The sequence below is a fragment of the Lepidochelys kempii genome, chromosome 1 (assembly GCF_965140285.1).
Source record: "Lepidochelys kempii isolate rLepKem1 chromosome 1, rLepKem1.hap1, whole genome shotgun sequence".
In the NCBI taxonomy this organism is placed as follows: domain Eukaryota; kingdom Metazoa; phylum Chordata; order Testudines; family Cheloniidae; genus Lepidochelys; species Lepidochelys kempii.
Window position 1 is genome coordinate 262041468 of NC_136380.1, and position 24950 is coordinate 262066417.

Here is a 24950-nt window from a genome sequence, read left to right on the forward strand (position 1 = left end):
GTGAAAACTGGGATTGTCTTGTACTCACTTAACTTCAGGAATTGCAGCTTTAGCAAAAACACCAAACATCCTGTGACTCGCAACAAAATTGCAGGAGTTGATCCTATTAGGTTGGTAAAAATCCTTTCCAAAGCCCGAAGCCCCTGTCAAGTCCAGCTCCTATGGAACATGATTTAGCATTGCAGCCGAGACCTGAGTGAAAAAGACTCTCCCTGCCCTCCCGACCCCCGAATGCTCTCTGCTTCATTAATGTATGTTAGCAGCCCCAAGAGTGAGATGCACTTCTCCTGTGTGTGAATAGGGTATTCCTTTTTTTTTTTTTTTTGTAATTGACCCAGGGCAGGTGACTGGGACTAGGAAATAAAGACCATGTGGCACTCTGTGTGTCATGCCCTCATTACACATAGAGACAAGATGTTCAGGCCTGAAACGTCAACTGAGAGTATGGCGCAGCATTTCAAAGAGCCAGGGCACATATCCCATTGATATGATGGCTTCAACTGACAGGTGATTAACCTCTGCTAGGCCTCTTTAATAAACATCTCTATAGCCAACAGCAGTAATTCAGCCCCTGTAAGATGCTGTTTGCAAAACATTGAGTCTGAAAAGCTTTCACTAAATAGGAGTTCTCTCTGGTACAGCCTCAGTGTCGCTATATAGACACATACACTCATTCCAGTCCTGTTTCCAGCTCTCTGCTGAGTGTGTTGGATGCAGGAATCATGACAATGCTCATGCCCAGTGCGATTCCACCTCTGCAGACATCCTTCGTCATCGGGCTCCTGTGGCACCCACTGGTTTGGGGTGGTGTGATGAGTCAGAGCAGTAGGCTGCTTACACCCATATAATGATCAGCTACAATGCTCTTCAGAAAATCTTTCTCTGGAAATATGTGTCACCAGGCAAATGGCTTCTTTGCTCGCATTAATTTCACCTGCTATTGTCTTTTTCCAAGACGGACAATCACTCTATTTCCCATTGGCCTTCTTTACTTTCCCCGACCCAGTTCTTTTGTGTTCTCTCTACTCCAGTCATCTCAATGACCCTTGTCTCCTGTTTCCATCTCTCCTCCCCGCCCCACAACCCGCCACACTCCATCTCCCTCTGGCCATCTTACCCCTCCCTCTTTTCCTTCTTTCCACATCTCGCTCTTTCTTCTCTCTTCTGTCTTGTTGCCCCTTTACTTAGGGTAGGAGGCAGGATTCTTAGGTCCTATTCTTATTTCTCCCATGAACTAAGTACGTGACCTTGGGCAACTCACTCATGGCCAAATTTTCAAATGGGGGGGTCTAAATAAAGCCAGTTAAGTCCATATTTTAACAGCTAGGGCTGGATTTTCAATACAGCTAAGCACCCAACAGCTCCCATTTGGGCACCTTAACAAAAACCAAACAAACAAAAAATGGAGACGCTAATCTTTAGCCAACAGCACAGGATGTGAAGCTTGATGCATTCATGTTTGTAAAGCGTGCTGTCCACACACTGTGTTGAAAGCTGCCGCTGCCTGAATGCACATTGTTAATGATCAATAATTCTACCTTTTTCTGTCACTTTACCCAATTTCTCTCTCTCGCTCATCTTTTGAAGTCCTGTTCTGTCACTTTCAGTCTCTATCTGATTTTCTCTTGCCACCCTGCCTTAAGCCGTATTGTCTGCATCTCTTCTGTGGGGCAGATAGTGAGCTCTGGGTTCCCACTGAAGTTCACTCACTCATCGAAAAGCCCCATTGTCTTCCACGGAACTTTACTCATCTTTACTCATATGACTAACGACTTACCCAGGTGAACCAGGGGTCCACAGTACAGACCTGTATGTCAGGCCCTTTCCCCTTTGTCTCATGCATCTTTCTCTGTCTCTTTACTCTCGACGAACAACTAATCCATTTGGATCAGCATGAGTTAAACCCGGCTCAGCAAGTGGTTAATGGCTGTGAAAGGTTTGCAACTAAAAGTGCTACATGACAGGCAAATATCGATAATAACTCACATGAATAATTAAATAGCAGACGACTCATTGGCTAAGGAAATTCGCATTTCTCATCTTGTTTGTGAAGAGATGGAAGCCCCAGGAGCTTAGGAATCTAGTTAACCCAATAGTTTTTATTAAAGAAATAAAACAGGAAAAGTATAAAAACAGCAATTAAAAGTACGGCTTAGTTCTGGAGCTGGGAAAATCCCTCAAAATAACTTCCACTAACATTCACTTGAATGCATCAAAAATTGAATCTACATCAGCTGAGTTTGCACCCCATTATGTCTGGTCCCCACAAATATCTTAGCAAAGGACTTTACCGGTGGAAATAATCACAGAAAGAGGGAATTAAGGACCTGCTCCTGCAAACATTTACACATACAAATAATTTGACTCACACAAGTAGTTCCAGTTATACCAATGGGTGGGTAAAGTGACTTATCTGCACTTTTACAGGATTGGGCCTCTATATGTCAGAGAATATCCATTAAAAGTTAATGCTGAGTTTATCTACATGACTATTTGCACAGGAAACCTGATTCTATGGGCTTGTCTAGATTAGAAAAGTTGCACTGGTGTAACTAAATTGATTTCAAAGTGACTGAGGTTAAGTGGGGCAAGTTCCTAATGTAGATGCAGTTAAACTGGATTAAACTTCACTTAAAACTATTATTTCACCACTTTACCCTCACTTAAGTGCACTGATAGTAGGGTTCAAACCCCCGCTTAAAGCATAGATTTAAGTGAGGCTTAAATCCATTTGGGTGCATTGGAATGAGATCACTTTTAAAACAATTTAGTTACATCTATGCAACTTTTGTAATGAGCGCCAGGCCTTAGAGTTACGCTCATCAATAGTCTGACTCAAAGGCTGTGGTAATCAATAGGAGTCTTTCCATTGACTCAATGGGCTTTGGAGAAGGCCCCAAATCAGGGAACAGAAACAATTCTACGTCACGTAGGAGTCAAATCAAAACTAACCAACCCCGTTTGAATTTTGCATATTAATCACTTGTAACAAACTGTTCCCGGAAGAGCTGCAGACCAAAGATTATTCACAGGAATGCTTTGGTGAATATTGTTGAATAATGAGTATGTCAGAGAGAACAGTAAGGTGCTTGCGGACAATTTCCAAACAGAAGAAGAGGCTACATTGGCCAAATAAATTATTGGCTGCAGCTATTCACTCAGCTCTGTGCAGTCCATCTCCCCCCCATCCCCGTCCATTAGCATATCTGCAGCACCAGCATAGTCTGGCCACCATTCAGCACACGCTTCTCAGTCCCATTGGAGAGTTGGGGACTACTCACAGGCTTAAAGTTAGCCACCCTGCTGACCTGGGGCCTGCGTTGGTGATAGAATGACAAATCAGTGCTTCCGTGACAGCTGTAAAGTTAGAGTGGCAACTAAATAGGAATAACGGTAAGATGACCCTGCGAATGCTGGCATACTAAATGTCTTCCAAAATCAGCTGGCAATGCGTCGCTGCAGTTGTTATGTTAACTGATTCACTCTCTTCGTTAGCGTGGCACATCATGGTATGCTGCAATCTGATAGCAAATCAGGAATGGACAGTTATGACAAACACACAAGAACATCCCCCTCCCTATACACTGGGAAGACCTAGCTGGGCAAACGCTCATAGTATTTTATCTCCCACCGACACAGACCCGGAGGGGTCTGACCTTTTTATTTCCTACCATTTGGCAACACCCATCGAGCTTGTTATGCCAATAAAATATTTTGAATTTGAATTCGACTACAGGCTGCCAGGGATCAGATTACAGCCCAAGTCAGCCCCAGGAGCTTCAGCAGGGACTGTCATATTTCAAAGGGGACATATGTGCGTGTTTGTGTATCAGTTCACTTACACACCCGTTTTTGTTGATTGATAAGTAAATAAATGAACATCCTCAAATCTGAGTGATCACCTCTAGTATTGGCTGAAATTGTCACTACAGTTGTCTCTCTGTGGGCAAGGAACTAGTCGCTGCATTTTGGAAGACTTCAGCTGAAAGTTTAACCTTTCCCTCTTCTTTTGATGGGGTACAGTGAGACCGGGAACACTGGGTTCAATTTGATTTAGTTGTTTGTATCATCTCTTTGCTTAATGATACAGACAAAGGCTTCTTTGGCTCCTAGTGGCATAGGATGCCCTGGATCATGAATAGACAGAAATCCAGCAAACTCTTGGGTGTACACATGGTCTCATCTTGGCCCCTGAGGCCAGGTCAAGCTTAGACTTGGGCCAAGCTTAGCTAGGGTCTGCCCTTGTAAAGTGCTAAGCACTCTCAACTGTTATTAACTTTGGTGGGGTTACACGGTAGGAGCAGACTTTGTAACATTCCATTAAAATGAATTATCTGAAACATTTGGGGGCCAGATTCTGATTACAATCACACTGGTGTGAATCTGGAATAATTACATTGGCTTCACTAGAGTCACTTAGGATCTACACTGGGTATAACTGAGATCTGAAGCTGGCCCTATGTTTGGCCATGATTTCAAATGTCTGTCTGTTCTCTTTTGTCCAGCATCATGGTACATGGCCTTAGTGGTTAACATGGAGAGCTTATTCAGTTGTCAGGAAAGCAATAAGGTAGAGAAATTAGGTGGGGAAAAGAGAGATGGAGGAGTGTGCGACAATGAGGAGAAAGAGAAGAGAGTTAGGGAGATGGAAAGGGGATGATGTGCAGGAGGTCCTGCAGGTGGCCATGAACCATACAAATTCCTCCTTCCCACAAGGAATTTTCTGCCCTACTGGGTGAACTCCATTCAATTACCCAAAGATGCTTTCAAAAAGATACCCCCTTCCTACAGCACACAAGGGCCAGATCCTCAGCAAGCGTCAATCGGCATCGCTCCTTCGATTTCTGAGCCTTAGGGATCGTAATGGCTCAAGGCAGAACAAGGATTTAGCAAGGAAAAAGAAGGGATGCCAAGAGAAAGTACACTCTTTTGATGCTGTATCTGGGCGTGCCTCTCTGTCAGGAAGGTAGGCGCAAGAAGGTCTTACCTCCCTAATCCCACCTTCCTTTCCATACAGAGCAGGGAGGACAGTCCCTCTTTGAAGTCTAGAACTGAGGAAGTCCTTGGTTCTTTCCAGCAGCTCAAGAGAATATCAGTTTTCATATGGAATGTTGGCTATTAAAACAAAAGCCCAAATTCTGCTTTCAGATAAAGTCAAGGAGGTTGACAGGTGTGAGAGTAGAATTTAGCCTGAAATTTTTAACATACAGCAATATGTGGTTGTCATCATTTAGCCCAATGCATTGCCTAGCTGCAGGAGTGGTGGGTAGGTCAGAGATGCTGTGAGGAGGGTGCAAACATCTGGCCACTTTCCAGCACATCTTTCGGTTTGGCCCCTTCCCCACTCCTCTCATTCCCCTGATGGTTTGGATGGGGATTGTTCCCCACTGCATATACTCTGTGCTGGTTTGCATGGTTGTCTAACACCTTCTTACCTCCTCTCAGGGGTTCTGTAAGGGGCACATCCCCCTACCCTGGTTTGGGACAGACAGTCACAAGGACACAGACAGGACCAGATAAGCATGATTCTCAGGCCTCTGGAAAGAATTTGAGGCACCTTTCTGAGGGTGACTGATTAATTGCTCATTTAGTCTAATAATACTTTAAAGCAGAAATTTCCCTACTCCTCCCCCTCCCCCCGAAGCTCTCCCATCCTCCCTCCCGCCCCTCCCCAATGGCCAGCTAGTCGCAGTGTTGCTAATTTAGTCATTTTCCAACTAGATCTAGTTGTCTGGAAAATGTTCTAGTTGGAGAAAACTGTCATTTAGTTGTCAGTTGGAAATCTGAATTGAAATTGAAACATTAATACACTCTTTAAAAGCATATATATGATAAAATACTTGTACCTAAAAAAGCAAAACAGGTTTGAAAAGTGTGAACAAAGACTAACTTCCTCACACAGCTGTGCTTGCTATGACAATGTCGACACATTCGTTTCGGCCATGTTGGCTGACCTAATAATTTCAAATGATTTATAAACACCAATAAATCATAGAAATTGAAATGCTTGATGTTTATTGGTGTTTTATGATGTTTGAAATGTGGAGCAGAGAGTTAGCGCCAAATCGCCCTGCCAACGAAAACATACAGCCCATCTTTGCCCTCACGGTCTCACCCCTCAGCCTTTACCCCCCTGTAAATACGAACAAATGTCAATTTTTGGGAAAACACTGCTTTACGGCACCATCTAATTAGGATGGTTTTAACCCCTTGCTCTCTTGTAGCAGGGCAATTCAGCGCCCCTCCCCCTTGCTCTCTCTGCATCATTTCCTTTGTGAATCAGGCTCGGGTTTCCTCCACTTTTTTGCATTTCTCCTATTTTGATTATTTGGCAATTCCACTTCAATCAATATTCGCTCAATTTAAGACTAATTAGTATTAAAATCAGCCTTAATTGTTACTCACATCCTCATGGTAATATAACACTGGCCACATTTCAACTCTCTCATTGGGTGCAATGAACACTACAGCTGGCTTAAATGACTTCCTCCTTACCTGATTGAATCAGCAGCCACTCAAAAGAAATCCATACAGATTTCAGATGAGGGAATAACAGTTATGCACTGAATGTCTTAACGAGCAAGGGGGATTCAGCAGAGAACAGATGGTAAATGTACCAGTTGTATCGTAGCACCATCACTGTGTATCAGCCCCACATAGTGGATGGATAAAGCCTGGCAAATACCAGGTCCCTGCCCCAATGCATGTATAGCATGAAAGCATGCGCAGGTTGAGTACAGTACAATTCAATACAAAACACAGACAGGAGGCCCAATTACAGATTCAAGGATTTCAAGGCCAGGAGGGACCATGATCTTCATCTAGTCTGGCCGTTCTTAAACTGTAGGTCAGGACCCCAAACTGTAAGTCTCAATCCCATTTTAATGGGGTTGCCAGGGCTGGCTTAGATTTGCTGGGGCCCGGAGCTGAAGCCAAAGCCCCATCACCCGAAGCTGAAGCCTGAGAGCTTCAGCCCTGGGCGGCAGGGCTCACGTTACATGCTCTCTACCTGGGACTGAAGCCCTTGGGCTTCAACTTTGGCCCCCCTGCCCAGGGTGGTGGGGCTTGGGCTTTGACAGGGCTTAGGCGGGCTCAGGCTTCAGTCTCCCCTCCTGGGGGCAGGTAGTAATTGTTGTTGTTAGAAGGGGGCTGTGATGCAATGAAGTTTGAGAACCCCTGTTGGAGTCTGACCTCCTGCATAACACAGGCCAGAGGATTTCATCCTGTGATTCCTGCAGTGGAGGGAATTATTCTTCCCGGCTATGTAGGTGAATATTATCAAGCCCTGTAACTTGTGGCTGAACCAGATCATTATGCAGCAGCTGCACACAAACGACTCCTGTTAACTCTCCTCGGAGCAGCTCATGTGAAGTGGCTTCGTGATCAGACCCAGAACAGTTCAGAGTGTTTGTTTCAGGTCCCTCAAAGTCATGCCACTCCACTGGAACATCCACCCCATGTAGCTTGCGGTGACCGCACAAGCCACACTGAAGTCTCCCTGGAGCAAAGAATGGGCCTGTGGGGAGGAAAATGGGTGGGAGGATGAATTTGCCTTGTGGAGCCTAAAAAGGGCAGGGAAGGGCAAAAACCAGCACATTCCAGAAACTATTGGATATGTAAGTATTCCCTCTGTGCCCCGTCACTGCCCTGCCCCATCCTACTCCCCTCCCCCAGCCCCACGCATACACCGCAGTCTTGTTTGCTCTCAGCACAGCAACAAGTTGATGAAGGGGCACTGCTGAGAAAGGGGCCCTGGTACTGCTGAGAACTGGTGGGTGGAGAGACTGGTTAGAGAGAAGAATGTTTAAGATGGCTGCACCAGGTATAACTAGGGAACAACTGGATGAAAATGAGCAAAGGGTAAATATGGCATAAAAATACCCTGCATGATGAGAAAGAACGGGCCGTGGAACCGTCTCCTAAGGTAACCCGGCTTCTGCCAACTGCTAGAATGGTTTAAAACTAGATTGGACAAAGCCCTGGAGAGCAGAGTGTAGAGAACAACTGCATCAGCCCGAGGTATGCCTGCACGGTGAACAAGATGGGACACACTGCACTGTACCAGTCTTTTATCTCTCTCATTCTTTTGATTCTATGCCACGCTGCATAACAACGCATGATAATTAGTCACCTCTCTCCCAGGGGTGTTGTGAAAATTAATTAGTTGCTGTCTGCACAGTGCTTTGAAGATGAGAAGTGCTATCTGCTGTAAGAGCTATGGGCTGAGTTGAACACTGTTCTGGTTTGGGCTTTGCCTGCCAACTTTTGACAGCTATAAATAAGGAGATTGGAGGAGAAAAATAAATACAGACGTTTTAACTCACTTGAAACACACCGGAGCAGGGGAGCTTCTAGGGAGGGGCAGAGTGGAGAAATGATCAATGTTGACAGAAAAAAATAGGGACAGTGCCTCCAGTTTGTGTATTTTAAATGTTCATGATTGTCCATTTGCATCGCTGTTTTTGCAGGAAAGGTGCATGCAGAGACACTGGTGCTTTATAGATCAAGGAGATCGGAGATGGGTGAGCACCAGGTACCTGGATCCAGGTTTACGACTTCCCACTTGCACCTCTCTCTATATAAATGGACCAAACCCAAACAGCCCAACTGTGAAGGAAGTTTGGCTTTAGAACTGGATTCCAGCCCTGCCTGTTGCAGCCCACTCACTACAAAGACAGGACGTTTGGGTTCAGAGGTGGGGGGGGTGATGCCCATCTCTGTGTAACACTGCCCCGGCGATAAAAATATGCAGAGCACAGACAGCCCTGCTGCCATGGTGTGATAGGAAAGGAGATGGACTTTAAGAGCAGAGTTTGCTTTGGTCATCATCTCTGTGTTTGTCCTCTCACTACCTTCCCTTCAGCTCCTCTTCCTGTGCTGTCGGGAGCCCCCCGAGAGCTCTTTCAGCAGGGGAACACAGCTGCACCTGTGCTCAGGGGGAACAGCAGCCTGTGGGTATGTAAAATAAGGTCTCTCTCTCTTTCACACACTGCTGCCTTCGCTGAGCCGTGAAAGGATGTGTGAAGGACACAAGGGGAGGGCAGTGGCTTTCACAGCTGTCAATTACTATCATACCATTACAATGAGTGATGTTCTGTACAGGAAGGAGCCCCTTCTTTAAGCCCTCCAGTTACACAGAACTGAAGAACAGAACAGTACCTACAGCTCCTCCTTCCTCCAGAAGGACTCCAGTGGATTTTAGGGACTCTAATAGGGGAGGTAATAGGGCGTAGTAGCTGGTACTGCACTAGGAGTCAGTAAGTCTGTGTTCTATTCCCACTGGTACGGGAACACTTTTAATAGTGGGGGTGCTGAAAGCCAGCCCCCTTACCCCTGACCCCACATGTGGGGCTGGGAGTGAAGCCTCACATAAACTCATTTTTTTGTTGACAGATCCCTTTTCAAATGCAATGTTAATCACAGAACCCCCCCCACACCCCCCCTGGAGAAATGGATGAACAAAAGTATGTATGTACGTCATATAAACATGCCCGGGAGGAGCGGGATGCACAGAGCCTGCAGATCACAGGAGGCTGCCCAGCCCCCACTCAGCACTCGACAGCGTGGAGCCAGGACATGGCTGCCCAGCAGGGCAGGGAGGTGCTGTGGTAGCCGAGTCCCAAGAGGAACACATGAGCACCCGGAGGAACATGGGGACCAGTTTGGAGCAGAGGGACCTTCTGCACCTGCCTGGCTCCATGATGGGGCTCCCTCTACTGCTGGGGGCTGCTTCTTTCCAGAGCTGTGAGTGCAGTGGGACTCACTGGGCTGGGAGCTCCCCAGTTGGGGGCTAGGGAGGGTGCAGGAGACTGTGCCCCAGGAGGCAGTGACATGTGGTCCAAGAACTTACCGACTCTCCCCTTCCCTGAAGCCTCTGTGGCCTGGACCCAGCGCCAACCTGACGGCCCAGGCAGGGGCATCGCTCACAGCTACCAGGGCTCGGAGTCTGCCCGGGGGGCCAAGGGGTCCAGAGGTTTCAATGCAGACGTGCGGTGACATTTTGTAGAAATACATTTTGGTAATATTTCACAGTGCAGCACAGTCTCTGCTGCTTGCAAACCTGCCTTCTTGTTAGCAACTGCTGGATAATAGAAACTATTGGTTCGTAACTGAGGGGTTGCTAATAAGCAAAATCTGCTGCATGCACTAACTAGCTGGGCCTGCAGTGTCTGTACTCTACATGCTACCATAAGCATAGATGTACTCTCAGGAAGAGGTTTCAATTTCATTGCATCAGTAAATCCCGACAAAAAGAGTTTTCTCCAAATTTTTCCAGCCAATTCTGCTTTGCACTTCTAGCCCACTCTTCATGTTAGGGGCTCAAAGCCCTCTACAGATGTTCATTCATCCTCTTAACACTCTGGTAATTCACAAACACATGACCCCTGTTTTACAGATGGGGAAAATGAGGCATGGAGAGTTTAAGAGACATGCCCTAGGCCACGCAGGAAGTCAACAGCCAAGTCAGAAAAAGACCCCAGCCCTCCCACTTCCAGTGTCGTGCTACACTAGCCATTGCTTTCTCTTGCATAGGACTCATCCTCCCACCAACGGACAGCTAGGTGCAGGCTGTAAAGTGGCAGCTGTTCAACAGCTTAGGCTAGGAAGTGAATAGTGCACGCAGTGGAAACTGCGGGGGGAATTAGCCAACAGACCGTAAACAGCACAGCTGGAATTTGGCTGGGACTAAGCCCCCTTTTTGTACAAAATCAAAATTGAATAGAGAAACCAGACAAAAGGAAAACAAGCATTTTCCTTTTTTCTAATCAGCACTGGGACCTTTGTTTTGTGTGTCTTCTGGCAGTGGAGACGTGCAGCCATTCAGTGCCCTCTAACACCAGACAGTACCATCGGTTCAGCACCAACTCAACAGAAAATGCACCGCCCACCATCTCACTAGCATCACCACTGATTGCAACACTCAGGAGAGCAGCGAGCAAAGCTTCACTCACAAACATCACAACAACATCCCTCAGCTCATGTAGCCCCTGCACTGATTTTACCTAGCAAGCACCCTCTAGTACACTACTTGGGGAGTTAGATTATTTGGTAACTACCCTTAGTAGGCTTCAAAAGATAAATATTGGCAATATTCTTTAACAGGAATCTGAACTCATGCACTGTTCCCCAACCCCATACCAAATTGCAAAGGGTCCATATTTAACTCCCCACATCTGAACCCATCTCTGTGATTCTGGTTCCGGGTCAATTCCAAACCCAGGAAAGGCCTGTTTTCTGGGTCTGGTTTAGAACGGCTTATACCAGTGGCGCTCATACGGTTTTGACTGGCATAACCACCCGTATAAGCACTCGTATATTGATATAACTGTGTCTACACTAGGAGGGGTTTGATGGCATAACTAAGTTGGTTTAAAAAAAAATCACACCCCAACCAACAAAGCTATACTGCAGAACTTTTGAGTGTAGATCAAGCCTTAGATGTTAGTAGATTCATCCTCACAGCATCTGAGGGAGGTAGGGGACAGAGGCACAGAGAAGTGAAGGGCAAGATGGTGGAACATTGCACAAACAATTGATTTTCACTAGATTTCTACAATTTTGGCCAAATCTCTCATGAGAGTTCAACATGGTGGAGCCTAAATGAAGTCCTAGTTCAGCCTCCAACCCTTCCGTAAGCCTCATCCAGATGTGAATGCCACCTCCATAACCCACCTCTAGTAAGCATTAAACCTGTGCTTTGAGTCTGGATCAAGATATTTTTGGCTGTCTGGCCCTGCTCCATGACAGGCCTTGCTGTCTCCCATCTAAATCAACAGCCAGCCATTCCCAGACGTCTTTACATAGTTGTGGTTGTTGCTTTAGATGAGACCCAAGAACTTCTATTTGTAAAATGTAATGGACCTGAGAGACAGTGTCACACTCTCAGGCATGCTCCAGTTATCCTGCCAGTTATCTTACAGAAAGATCAGTTGATCAGGGCCCTAGGTAAAAGGAGGACATCCTTTCTAACCCTCAGAGAAATATTTGCCACAGGAAGGGGGGAAAAGAACAGTTGCTCTTGAAGGAGTAGAGATTCAACAACCTGTAAAAAGTCTCAGAGGAGAGGAGGACAAATGGGTTTCAACATTTTCTCTCTCCAAGGGCTGTGGTGAGGGAGGGCATACTGTACTAAAAACACATTGGGGTACACAGATTTGAGTCTGAGGGTAAAAAGGCAAGAATTGGTAACAGTCGTACAAGCGGGTGATAGCGAAGAGCATAGTGAGAACTTTCATCCCAGAGAAAAATTTTTGACTATCATTAAGGGTATGATTCTCTCACAGAGGTCACGGATTCTGTGACTTTCTGGGACCTCCATGACTTCTGCAGCAGCCACAGCAGGGGTCCCCTAGGGGCCAGAGAAGTGACCCCAATGGCCCCACCCAGCAACACTCCCACTTAGTCCCCGCCCTGGGTATTTTTAGTAAAAGGCAGGAACAGGTCCTGGGGAATAAACAAAAATTCACAGAAGTCCATGACCTGTCCCTGACTTTTACTAAAAATACCAGTGACAGAATCTTAACCTTAACTATCATAAAACACTTTAATAGTTTAAAAGATCTCACTGGGAGGAAGAGAATTCCCAGGAAAGTAAGGATATTACATAAGTGATAAGTGCAAAGTCATGCTTGTTGGGAAAAATAATCCCAACTATACATACAACATGATGGGGTCTAAATAAGATGCCAGCAATCAAGGAAGATCTTGTAGTCATCATGGATAGTTCTCTGAAAACATTTACTCAATACACAGCACTCAAAAAAAGTTAAAGTTAGGAACCATTAGGAAAGGGATAGATAAGACAGAAAATATCATAATGCCACTATATAAATTCATGGTATGCCCACACTTTGAATAGCAGTTCTGGTCACCTCATCACAAAACAGGGTATTTTGGAATTGGAAAAGGTACAGAAAGGGGCAACAAAAAACTATTAGGGGATGGAACAGGTTAAAGACTGGGACTGCTCATCTTTTAAAAAAAATAGATGACTAAGGGGGAATAGGATAGAAATCTAAAAAATCATGTTTGGTGTGGAAAAAGTGTTATTTATCCCTTCACATAACACAAGAACCAGGGGTCACCCAATGAAATTCATAGGCAGTAGCTTTAAAACAAATAAAAGGAAGTACTTCACACAATGCAGAGTCAACCTGTGGAACTCCCTGTCATGGGATGTAATGAAGGCCAAAAGTATAACTGGGTTCAGAAAAGAATTAGGTAAGTTCATGGAAGATATGTCCATCAATAGCTCTCAGCCAGGATGGTCAGGACACAACCTCGTGCTTCAGGTGTCCCTAAGCCAGTGGTCTCCAAACTGGGGTGCGCAAGATGATCCCAGGGGGTGCGCGGCAGCAGGAGTGCCAGCGGACAGCATTCCGCCATGTTTTTTTCTTTGAACGTGCAGAGCTGCCTCCACAGCTGGTGTTCCCCTCCGGTGGCCCGCCTGCGGCGGGTCTTCTGGTCCTGTTCCGTTGGTGGCCCGCCTGTGGCGGGTCTTCTGCTTTTCATCCTGGGGGTGCACAAGCCAAACAGTTTGGAGACCACTGCCCTAAGAGTCCAACTTCCAAAAGTGGAGATTGGACAACAGGGGCTGAATCACTTGAAATTGCCCTGTTCTATTCATTCCTTCTGAAGCATTGGGCACTGGCTGCTGTCAGACAGGATACTGAGGTAGCTTGACCACTGGTCTGACTCAGTACAGCCAGTCTTATGTTCCTAAACGACTCATCTGGTTTCTACTGTCTGAGTCACTTAAAAGTAGACTGGACAACTGTCAGGAGAATATAGTATAAGGAACCACCCTGCATTGGCTAGTCAAGGGAACAAAAGAACCTAACTACCCACCCACAGGAGTTTGCACCTGTGCTTCAAGATCACACTGAAACTTCTGACTCCTCCAAACTGTGTGCTTGTTTATTTCACGAGACCTAAAGGGAAAGCAGGGCTGAGACAGCATACTCAAAATATACAGGAGGAAATATAACCTCATTTCCTTTTTGGCACCACAATAATGCCAATAGGGACAAGGCCTTGGCTACTGCAATCATGATCCACAAAGCTAGCTGAAAATAGTTCACTTTGATTGAGCTGTTGTGGGCTTTGAATTCTTGCTGAATGGGCATGAAAATCCACACCACGCTTTCCTCCTATGAGTTGCAGCCATTGCTTTTGGACATAGCAACACAGCTTAACATTTTAGCTCTTTTGTTCGAGCTGACTGCTATCGACAACTCCATCTCCCTCCCCACTGTCACGGTGGATGTAGATGGGATTTGTGCACCCTCTGGGTGTTCACTCAGGCTCTGCACTTCCCTAAATCCTTTCTGTGATGACTGCCAACACGCAGCGCCGCTTAATCCTTCATTGCCACTGTTACTTTTTCCTGCAAGCTAAGGGGAGAGCACAGCACTTAAGGCTGGGACTCTGAAGTCATTAGTTCAGTGTAAGTGATCACCTCCCACCCCAGTTTAACGAAGGGACTTCTTTAAAGAGGTTTTTTTTAATTACAGAAAAATAATTTCCTATTCAGTATGGAAGAGTCTAAACCAAATGTTCATGAAGGCTGTTCGGCCCAGTTTATTAGGGGGTTTATTCCAGTGAAGAGGTTTTAGCACCATCTTGTGGATTGAAGTGGTAAATTGCAACACATCTCAAGTTAATACAACAGAAGCTAAACATGCTGGTAAGTACTCCTGCACCCAGTTTACACTGTTGGTAGCATCAGTGTAGCTACAGCACTGATGAAAAATACCTACTGTTTTCCCAACGCACCCACACTGTGTATCAGTGAATGTTACCAGAGAATAGAGAAGGTCTGGACTAGTTTTTATATTACACATTTTATTAACTTAATATTCCAGCACATCGTATCAGATTCATGGTGTATTCCAAGTACAATTACTGCTATTTGTGTCTTAACAAGTATAGTCTGACTTTGGGGTTTATATGCACAGTGCAAGTTTATAGGCATATCCAATCTGTAAGAAAAACATGTTATGCAGCATATTTATAGCCAGGTTAGCCACATTAAACCTTTCCACCTGTGAAGAAAGAGCAGAGATGGCCCAAGAGCCAAGGAAGCTGGAGGAAGGCAGATTAAGGGCCTGATTTTCAGCAACACTCAGTAATTCTGAAAGTTAGGCCCTTTGAAATCAAACTCTGTTAGAGAGGAACCATATTATGGATCTTTACTTTTAGAACTAATAATAAAACTCATTGAAAAGCGACTTCTGCACTTTTCTGTGTAATAGACACGTTCACCACTGCACTGAGCAAATCCATGCCCCATTCACACACCTGGACTATCAACACTCCCCCACCTCCTCTGATGCTCTAGTGTTCTCTCTGTCCTACGGAAACTTTTTGACTTGCAGTGGCACACCATTGAATGTGACTGTCAGACATGTTAGTCAGGTGGGGAGTTTACCTGCCAGGCAGTTTGCTGGGGCTGTATAACAAAAGATGACCATTCTTTCAAAAAGAGAAAAAGCCAAATTGCTGGGCCGTCTTCTTTAAGCACCCCCACCCCCCCGCTTAGATATTTGGGGATTAGAAAGGCTGGGCCAATCTTTCTTTGCATATTCCCCAACTGCTGTATGTATGGTGGCTGCTAAACTGGCTTCCTTCCTTCAAGGGGCTTTTTGGGTAAGTGTCCTATTTCAATCTGAATATTGCAAAACTCTTCCTAATGCTTTCCTATTTTCTCCCTGGTGAAATAGTCCATTGGTACTAGGTAGAGAGCAGGCAGCAGCTTTCCATGACTGCTGTGCCTCTGAAGTACACCTACGTGCCACGCTACACATGGACCTAAGGACAGCGGCATTCTCCCACTTCCCATACAGCTTTCAGAAGGCTACAGAGCTCTTGGTCACTAACAAACTGGGCTCATTCAAACTGGGACCTAGGAGCAAAAGGAGATTCACTAGTACGGCTCCAGCGACCACCCACCAAAACAGGAACCAAGCCTTTCCTGTAAAGGTAACAAAAGCAAACAGCAGCATGAGATGAGCTGGCTTCGTTACAAATCAACAGAAAAAGCGTCCCAACAAGATTCCCATTTCAGTCTATTTCTGCAGCTTGAAACAGCATCAAAGGGTGCGGACAAGAAGAATGGCAATGGATTTACATCAAGGTTACTCATCAATGGAGCTTTTCATCAAAGAACTGAAGAAGAGGGCAGAAACCCCCGGCACGTGACCAGCGCAGATCTGCAACATCCGGAGCAGCCGCTGAGCTGTTGCAGCTCTGATTCCTTCAGACTGGAAGCAGACAGAGGGAAAAACCCAAAAGTTATTTAAAACGAAAGGGATGGAAAAGAAAAATCTAGCTGGTGCTGATGCGCAGGCACGAACCAAAGTTAAGTGGGACCCAGAGCAACCAGACATGGAGGTTCCCAAACCTACTTGTCTAGGGCCAGTGGGAAGGAGGGGGCAGTCACAAAGGTTGAAAGCCTCTTTGAAGAAGTAGTCTTCCCCCAGTCCTTCAAACAGCAACAGCTAATAAACCCCCCCAAAATACACATCAAACTGCAGGGATGAAGTATGTGCCCCTCTAGGAGTTGCTGTGCCTTCCTCTGTAGAGCTTGGGAAACAGGAAGTGTTTTGGATATGCAGGCTGGAGGGCAATTGCGTAACAGATGGGGATGGTAGCTCATGTTTCACAGCAAGGGGACAGAATGTTTCAGGGAACTGGTGTATTGGGGCTGCATGTCTCAGAGGGGAAAGTCCATGTGGCAAAGAAGTCAGCTAGTTACTATCAACCTTGTAGCTATCAAGATGTGGGCTTCTGATCACCCTGATCACTTTGCTTATCCCTTTACATAAGAATGGCCATACTGGGTCTGATCAATGGTCCATCTAGCCCTGTATCCTGTCTTCTGACAGCAGCCAATGCCAGGTACTTCACAGGGAATGAACAGAACAGCGCAATTATCAGTGACCCATCCCCTGTCGTCCACTCCCAGCTTCTGTAAGTAAAAGGCTAGAGAACTCAGACCATGGGGCTGCATCCCTGACCATCTTGGCTAATAACAATTGATGGACCTATCCTCCATGAACCTATCTAGTTTTTTTGAGCCCTGTTATAAATTTTGGCCCTGCACATCATCCCCTGGCAACGATTTCCACAGGCTGACTGTGTGGTGTGTGAATAAGTACTTCCTTTTGTTTGTTTGCTTTAAACCTGCTGCCTATTAATTTCATTGGGTGACCACCGGTTCTTGTGTTATGTGAAGGAGTAAACACCACTTCCCTATTCACTTTCCTCCAATCCTTCGTTGGTTTAGCTGGTCAACTCTATAGGGCTGGGATTGTGTTTTCCTGTGCTATTATGATCTAAATAGAGATTTAAATAAAAGCAAGAATAAGTTTCTAGAAGCGCATTGACTCCACTGTCTACATTTTGAGTGGCTGTGAGAATTTGGTCTTTGCAATCAAAATATACAAGCAGTATACACTGCTTTTAGATTTAACCACACACCTCATCATGATTTATTGCTGACATACCAGATATTGTGAGTGAGTAGGAGGATTTGCTGACCCCCATCTCCTGCACCCCACCCCCACACAGCTCACTCCCCTCCTCCCCCAGTCACAAAATTAAGCATCCTTACATCCAGCTCACAGAACAGGACAGGGCTGCAGTAGAGGTTTCCCAGTTTCCGGACAGCATTCATTTCTACGCTGCAGTGATTCATCCTACCAACTTCACCAGAGAAAACAGGAAGGCATTAGGGAGAGTTTTGCAATATTCCACAGCCCATGCCCAGTGGAGAAGAGCACTGAGGAATGTTTAGTTCTACAAATGATCCAAATCTAGCATACAGCATAGTCCTCATAATAGCAAGGCTCATTCAGGCAATAATGAGCAGGTCAAACAGAATGGCATGGAGACTACCATTAAGAAAAGTCCATGGGAAGACACTTTGCAGCTCCACACAAATCAATCTTGCAATTGATATCCATGGGGGCAAGGGCAGAAAAGAGATGTCTGATTGGAGGAACTGAAGGGAAGGACCGAGTGAGGAAAGAAACATGTTCTGAGCTGGGAAAAGAGATGAGATTCACCAACATTTAAAGAAAAGCTTCTGTGACAAGCTGTTGGCTTGTTTTGTTTAAGGTGAAGCCATTCCAGGGGTTTTATGGAGTGGAATAAGAAGTGATGAAACGCTGGAAGGAGGAGGAGAAAGAAAAAGGTGGATACTTGGCCATACATACCTCCTGTGATGAGGAAGCACACTTTCCCGAGGAAGAAGTTGGCATCTATGTGTGATAGTGAAGCTTCAACATTCCTAAGACTGATGGAAAGGGAAAGAAAAAGCACATCATATAATCCAGTTAAACCAGAGGTTAGGCTAGTGCTAGTACCAACAGCAGCATACCAGGAAGCCAGAGCAGCACAAAAGGAAAGACTTTCAAAGGCACAAATGGCAGATGGACATCCACCTCCTACTGAAAGTCAAAAGAACTTGGGTGTAGCTGCCGTTTATGTCTTTGAAAGTCTCTCCCCTTTGTGCTTAGATAGTAATGATGGGTGCGAGAGAAGCCATGAGCTAGACAGAAAGGAGAACAAAACTCAAGAGTAAGAGGATACTGTTCAAATGAATATCTTGGTGGAGATCTTTAGAGGAACCTAAGGAAGTCAGGTGCCCAGTAGGATTTGGATGTCTAACTCCTTTAGTCTTCACTGAAAATCCCAGTCCTTGCATTTTCTAGTGACTCATCTGGATGGCTGTCCAGTGTGACCTGTTACTTTTGAAGATCTGTCTGAGTCCAGAATCAAAGGTCACAGATGAAGTGGTTTTGGCAAAACCTCTTACCTTTCCCACCAATGAGGTTTTATCCTCATTATAAAAAATACAAACATGATTGGATTTCTCTTTGTATCAACACTGAGGTGCAGTGGGTACAGCTGAGCAGTGTAAGGGATAAGAGACAAAGATCAAAGATCATGTTAGTGCTGCCGACTGACAGAGCTCCAATCCCACAGAAGGACCTGGTTTAGCAATGCCATCATAAAGGGTCCCTGCACACACCATTGACTCAGGTCTGACTGTTAATTAAGATTGTTTAGGGTAGGCCAGCTATCAGAACACCGCAACACCCACCACCAACTTGTATGTTGTTTCCATTTTACAGATAGTACATTTTCAGATTTCATGCACCTGACTCTGCATAAGAAGATTATTAGCTCGATTGGGAAGAAAATCCACCCTTCTTGGTATGGCAGAGCACTGCACAATTAGCTGTGTTATAGGAAAGCCGGTTTCACATAATTTATTCATTGCCATAGGCAGGATAACTGCTGCAGGAATTATTGATCTGTTCTACTACAGCAAGTCCAGTGTTTGAAAGCCAATGTTGCAGGTGCTGAATCAGTTTACCCCAGGTTAAACTAACAACTAACTCCTTCCTCAAGTTCTCCCTCTGCTGTTCCAGCCCCTTCTGCATTTACCTGTGTTTGCTTTGCATGTTAATCATAAAGGCAATCAGGTCAATCCGGGGCCGGACATGATCTCTCTCAGCAGGTAAAGGGAGGGAGGTTGCCACGTGGCTGAAAGACAAAATAAGTCTGCAGGTTTACCCAAACTGAATGGAGTGGCAAAGCAGAATCCATTTCACCAGCCACCTACTTCGCTAGAATGGTTAGCAGGAGCAGATTTAGTCCATGCATTTCAATGGCTATAAGCAGTTGATGAGACTCTGATTAAATGGCACGCCTGGTGTCCCCCATAAGCCTATTCACAGTCAGTAACAGCCATAATTGACATTTGGTAGCATAAACTTGTTCCCTTCAAGCTGCTTAATGAGGCCCTCTTGTATGACAATAGTTTTCTCCAAGGATTTGTACTTCACTCTTCCCTATAAAAGCCCTAGCAAGGTATCAGAAGCTGTGTGCTGTTAGAGGTCCATCTTTCAGATGAGATGTAGAACAGAGGTTCCAACGCCTCGCAGTCATTAGTGACAGCAGGGTTGTTTTTTGTTTCTCCTTTTTTTAATTGTCAGAAGAAGGGTGTTAGCCCTGGTCTCCTTGATCAGCTTCAAATCTAGGAGCTGTCGTGGTCTTGTACCAGATATGGACTGGCTACAGAGTTTACTTCTGAGCCAACTACACACCAGATGTGTTCATCATCCTTTAATGCTCTGCCAGCTATGGCTTTCGTTAGTTTAAATAAGATATTTTACACATAGCACACCTAGTAGCTGAACAGTATAATACAGTTTGTCTTTCTATTACAATAATTACATTTTAGTGGCCTAAAATTTCTCATGTAACTACAGCTGAATGCAGCACTGTACTTCCTTCGCAACACTGAATGTGTAGGATAATGTCAGTAAATAGTGCTTTGCATTCTACATCAGAGTCTACTTCAGTAGCACTTGACTACCCTGTAAAGCAGTTGTTTTCAAACTTTTGTACTGGTGACCCCTTTTACATAGAAAGCCTCTGAGTGTGACCCCTCTTTATAAATTAAAAGCACTTTTTATATATTTAACATCATTATAAATGCTGGAGGCAAAGTGGGGTTTGGGGTGGAGGCTGACAGCTCACGACCCCCGATGTAAAAAACCTTGTGACCCCTGAGAGGTCCCGACCCCCAGTTTGAGAACCCCTGCTGTAAAGTACCTTGAGGTTCTGTAAGTTAGGAGATACAGTATTTTTTTACCTATGTATCATGAAGAGAGGGTAGCATCTTCCCAGTTAAAACGCCTAACCAGCTCTCTAGGATACGTCTAATGATAGCCACCCCTGCAATGCTCAAAAAAAAGGTGATCTTTTCGGCTTCCAACCAAGTGCGTTTTGTGTGTTGCTAAGGGAGAATCTTTTTGGCCAGATTTTGAAAAAAATTGTAAGTCATTTCTGAGATATGAGAGTTTAAAAATTAGGGGTGAAAACTATATCTGGAAAATACTTTTGTTTGTAACACCATTTTTGACAAAAATGATCTGGCCTATAAACTTCAGGTGACATTTATGGAAAAGTTCAGAAACAGATATACTGCCTTTTATGATGTTTAAGAAGCGGAGCTGCACATTTTGGAAGGTCTCCATGGCTGAATTACAATCAGAATGGTTTGGAGGTCTCCAAAACAGTTGATAATATCTGGCAAATCTTTTATCTTTTTAACACTTACAGCTTATAGGTATTTGCTAGGTGATGCATAGGTATAAAGTTAAGTAATGCAGTGGTCTTACAGGTCTTGATGCTTGTAGGCCAATAGTTAGCTAAATTATTTAGGGCATAAGGTCCAAAAAACTTTAAGCCTAAGTAGCTAATAAAGACCAACCCTAGATCATAAGATATCACAAGACAGAATGTGGTAATGACTTAACAGCTGACCGGTAACCACAAGATGCTAGTTTATGTCAGCTTGAGATATTTTAAGCTAGAGACATCAGCAGATGTCTGACCAGAAGAATGCCATGTAACCTGGTTGTATCCTGGCCTGCATGCTTGGGGAGATGCCAGGGTGATGACCATTGATGATGGTGGTAATAGTGAGGGGAAAGAGGATATCTAAACACTTCAGGTTGGTCTGCAAGGGATGCTCCACTCATTCTGTATTATATCTACCTACCTTGCTTGGATGGACTGTTTGTGATTTTGACGACTGTGTTAATAAAATTATACAAATACACGTTTTCCCTAAGTGTGAGCGCTGTCATTGCTGTGCACATTGGAGCTCCCAGCTGAACAGTAATTCTGATAATACTTGGCCTAACCTTGGGACAAGAACCTACCAAATTCCAGAGTGCTAACTGCGGAAACTAAATCAGTAATGTATTCACCTACAATCAATAGATCAGGCAACACACTTGCCAATGGATTTGAATGGTCCAAACAAGGTTATGGATTTTGGAAGTTTCTCAGGAGTTCTGGTGGACAATTACACTGCTCTAGAATCACTAGTGCTGCAGCAGCGAGAGAAATATACCCTCCTCCCAAAGATCCGAGTTAATGCATTTCCTCTTGTGGATATAATTGCCAAAGTCATTACATTAGCAACGAAGAGAATTCCCAGACAGAAGTTATCACATAAGCTGGAGTTAAAATTTCAAATGCAAATCAATAACAGGAGGAGGAATAACATATGCATAAAAGGGTGGGTGTAGGACAAGAATCACAGCTAGTGGACATTTTACAAGGAAACCTGAAATCTAATCAGTTTAAAATAGTGTCAGGCACTACACCTGCCTGATTCCCCCTACTGATTTCAGAGTTTCCATTTTTGGATAGAAGACCCATACACAGACAAAAATTCTATTTAGATGCTTATACTGCACCGAGCACTGATCTCCAAGCACCTGGGCTACATATGGGCTATCAGGGAGGGCAGACAGACTCGTGCTAGCATACTAAAAACAGCAGTATGGCTGTCATGGCACAGGTTGTGGCTTGGGCTAGGCACCCAAGCTCAGACCCAGCTGACTGTTGCCACACTGCTATTTTTAGCATGTTAGCTTGAGCAGAGATAGTGCAAGTCTGTCTGCTCACACCAGGAGGCATTCTCCCAGCTGCAGGGTAGACAGTTCCACAGAGAGCTAAGTAATGCACAGTAAACAAATGAAAACAAGTACTCTCCCCCTTTAATCAGGTGTGGACTGCTATTTCCTGAAGAAAATGCAACTTGTCTCTTGTACATACACCTAAATCGTACTGAGAAATTGTAACTTGCAGTTGCACAACTACATCTATGCAACATTATGCTCTGGGGGTTCAGAAAAGCAAATTCTATCCTTGAAGTGAATGCCCTTGGAGTCCACTTGATTCATTGCTACCACCATGGAGATTGCACCTGTGAGTGAGTTTCCGGTCTCCATTTGACAAGTGTAGGTGCAGCCCTACCAAATCACTATCCATTTCCTGCAGCACCTCAGTTTTAACTTAATCTGCCATACCCAATACTACTGCCACAAGCCTATCTGACCAGATCTGAACTTGAGGCAGAGTCTACAAGAAGAAAAAAAAGAAGACACAAATAAAGCTTGGCAAAGAATAATTTCAGAATTGAATTGGGAAGATTTTTGTTCCACCCTTTCCCGTCACTTACATATTTATCTTGAAGTTTTTTTTCTCCTTAAGAATTGCCTCTGCTAGCTGCTGCTGCCGCCTTTCATCCGTGCCCACCAACTGCTCAGGAAGGGAAAATTACTTGTAAGAGATGCAACCAGAAGATGGAGGTAAGTCACTAAGTGACTAAGGCTAATGCCCTTCAACTTGAGATGTCCCAGGGCACATTATGAACTACAAGGCTCGCAGAAGACAGTTCACACACAGGCAGCCACCCGTGAGGCAGGATAGGGCAGCCGGTTAACAGCACACAGAACATCTGGGGAGAGAGGTTTCAGCCACCTGGCCCTGGCCCTACCCTTTGGGCCTGTGCCCATCAGACCCCAGGCACACGTATCCAGTTGTGCAGGACTCTCAGGCCCCTGGCACTAGGGGAACACCTAGCACGGGTTAAGGAGAACAGAGGCGACCAGGGGGTCAGTGTTGTAGCCCAGCAGAGGAGGTATCCTCAGCAGTGCCGCATCCCCCACGGTCAGGCTGGGGCTCGGGTACCATCCACAGGCCACACATGGCCCAGGCATCCAGTGACCCTCCCCAGCAGCCCCTGCTCCAAGCGCGTTCCCCGTCCAGGTACTGACCAGACACGATCCTGCAGAGCCAGAGGGGAGGGCACGAGACCTGCCCAGAGGCGCTCTGAGGGGCGGGACAAACAAGGCTCCCCGCCTATCAGCACAGCCCCTGGGCAGGCGGGGCGACTTGTTTGCATATTAAAATCAGAGCACCAATCAGGACGTAGGGCATGGCCAAAGCCGCCGAAACAGGCGGTTATCTGGAGGGATGCGGCGGTAACGGCGGCGGCTGGTCCTGGGCGCCGCGGGAAGGGGACGGGGCGCGGATTCTTTATGGACCTACCAAGATAACGGCCGAGTTGAGCGTCGGGAGTTTATCGAAAGGCCTCACCAGAGACATCACCGCAGAGTGCCGCGCGGGCTCTGCCGCGCCAGGATTTCAAACCGCCGCCACGTTCTGCGTCATCACCCGTCGGACCGCCCAACGCACGTAGCGTACGCGGACCGAGATCACTGCGCATGTGCGCCTATGCGGGCGGGAGGGAAAAATAGTGTGAGGTTGAGCCGCGCGCGTGCGCGGCTGTGTGTGTGTGTGTGTGTGTGTGTGTGCGCGCGCGCATGCGCTCAAGAATCACGTCGCATGCTATGCGCGCGCACTTCCTGCGTGCGGCGTGAGGGCCCGCGCGCTCCTTGTGTGCGCAGTTCGCTTTCGTTACCCTACTTCGGTCTCCAGACGCGTGACTGTCTGGCGCGCGCGTCACTCCCCCCCCCCCCACCGTGCTGCGTGCGCAGCGCAGTCTCGCTGAGGGCGAGTCGGAACCGTGTTACTACGCATGCGGCTTGCGGCGGGCGGCAAGTGTCTGAGGTGGCTGGGTTCCAGCAGCGCGTTAGGGGCGGGGGCGGTTGGCCCAACAGACCCGCTTTGGGGCGTGCAGGGCTCTTCTGGGCCGCGCCTGTCAGTTCCCTGGCCCAGGGTTTTCGGGGGGGGGGCAATAAAAGCTGCTGGCCCCGCCTCAATAGGATTCTCCTCGCCCCTGATGCCTGTAGCCTGGCTCGTTAACCCGGGGTGAGCCGGGGCACGTGATGCTGGGGCAGGCTGAGGTCAGGTTCTGCCCCCACAAGCTCACCCCACAGCAGTGGCTCCTGTGCCATGGGGCTGGGCCCAGCTCCCCACTCCAGCCTGTTGGCTTTCGCCACAGCACCAGGTGATGCGTGCGTCTGTGTGCAGGTGAGGCTTTCCCCCGCAGTGCCCTGCGCCTTTCCTGGTGCCATTGGGTCGCCTGCCCCAAGTGGGGCTGTGATGGGCCAAATAAAATGATCTGGCCGGCCAGATGCAGCCCCCATGGCCACCAGTTGCCATCTCTGAAT

At 46.2% G+C, this 24950-nt stretch overlaps 1 protein-coding gene across 4 annotated transcripts; it reads right to left on the minus strand.

The window, feature by feature from the left end:
- Positions 1-3257: 3257 nt before the first annotated feature.
- CENPM (centromere protein M) lies at positions 3258-24323 on the minus strand. Of its 4 annotated transcripts, none has more exons than XM_073327233.2 (6): positions 23926-24320; positions 23054-23133; positions 19456-19554; positions 18219-18298; positions 17615-17706; positions 3258-3521 (listed from the first exon to the last, which is right to left on the minus strand). In XM_073327233.2, exons 1-6 carry the CDS (start codon positions 23980-23982, stop codon positions 3492-3494), a joined length of 438 nt encoding a protein of 145 aa, XP_073183334.1. In that variant the 5' UTR covers positions 23983-24320; the 3' UTR covers positions 3258-3491. The 4 variants fall into 4 exon arrangements, with proteins under 4 accessions (XP_073183334.1, XP_073183335.1, XP_073183332.1 ...); XM_073327231.2 differs by lacking the exon at positions 3258-3521 and adding an exon at positions 14828-16262 and having other exon boundaries at positions 23926-24305; XM_073327232.2 differs by lacking the exon at positions 3258-3521 and adding an exon at positions 16272-17336.
- Between the last annotated feature and the right edge of the window lie 627 nt (positions 24324-24950).

What these genes read in the sequence shown, in the direction of transcription:
- CENPM (XM_073327231.2), bottom strand. Translation starts at nt 23,982, where the DNA reads ATGTCTCTGGTGAGGCCTTTCGATAAACTCCCGACGCTCAACTCGGCC. An exon ending in AACATGCAAAGCAAACACAG is followed by an intron (nt 18,299 to 19,455) that starts GTAAATGCAGAA and finishes CCTTTCCATCAG; the next exon opens with TCTTAGGAATGTTGAAGCTT. An exon ending in GTGCTTCCTCATCACAGGAG is followed by an intron (nt 17,707 to 18,218) that starts GTATGTATGGCC and finishes TCTCTGGTGAAG; the next exon opens with TTGGTAGGATGAATCACTGC.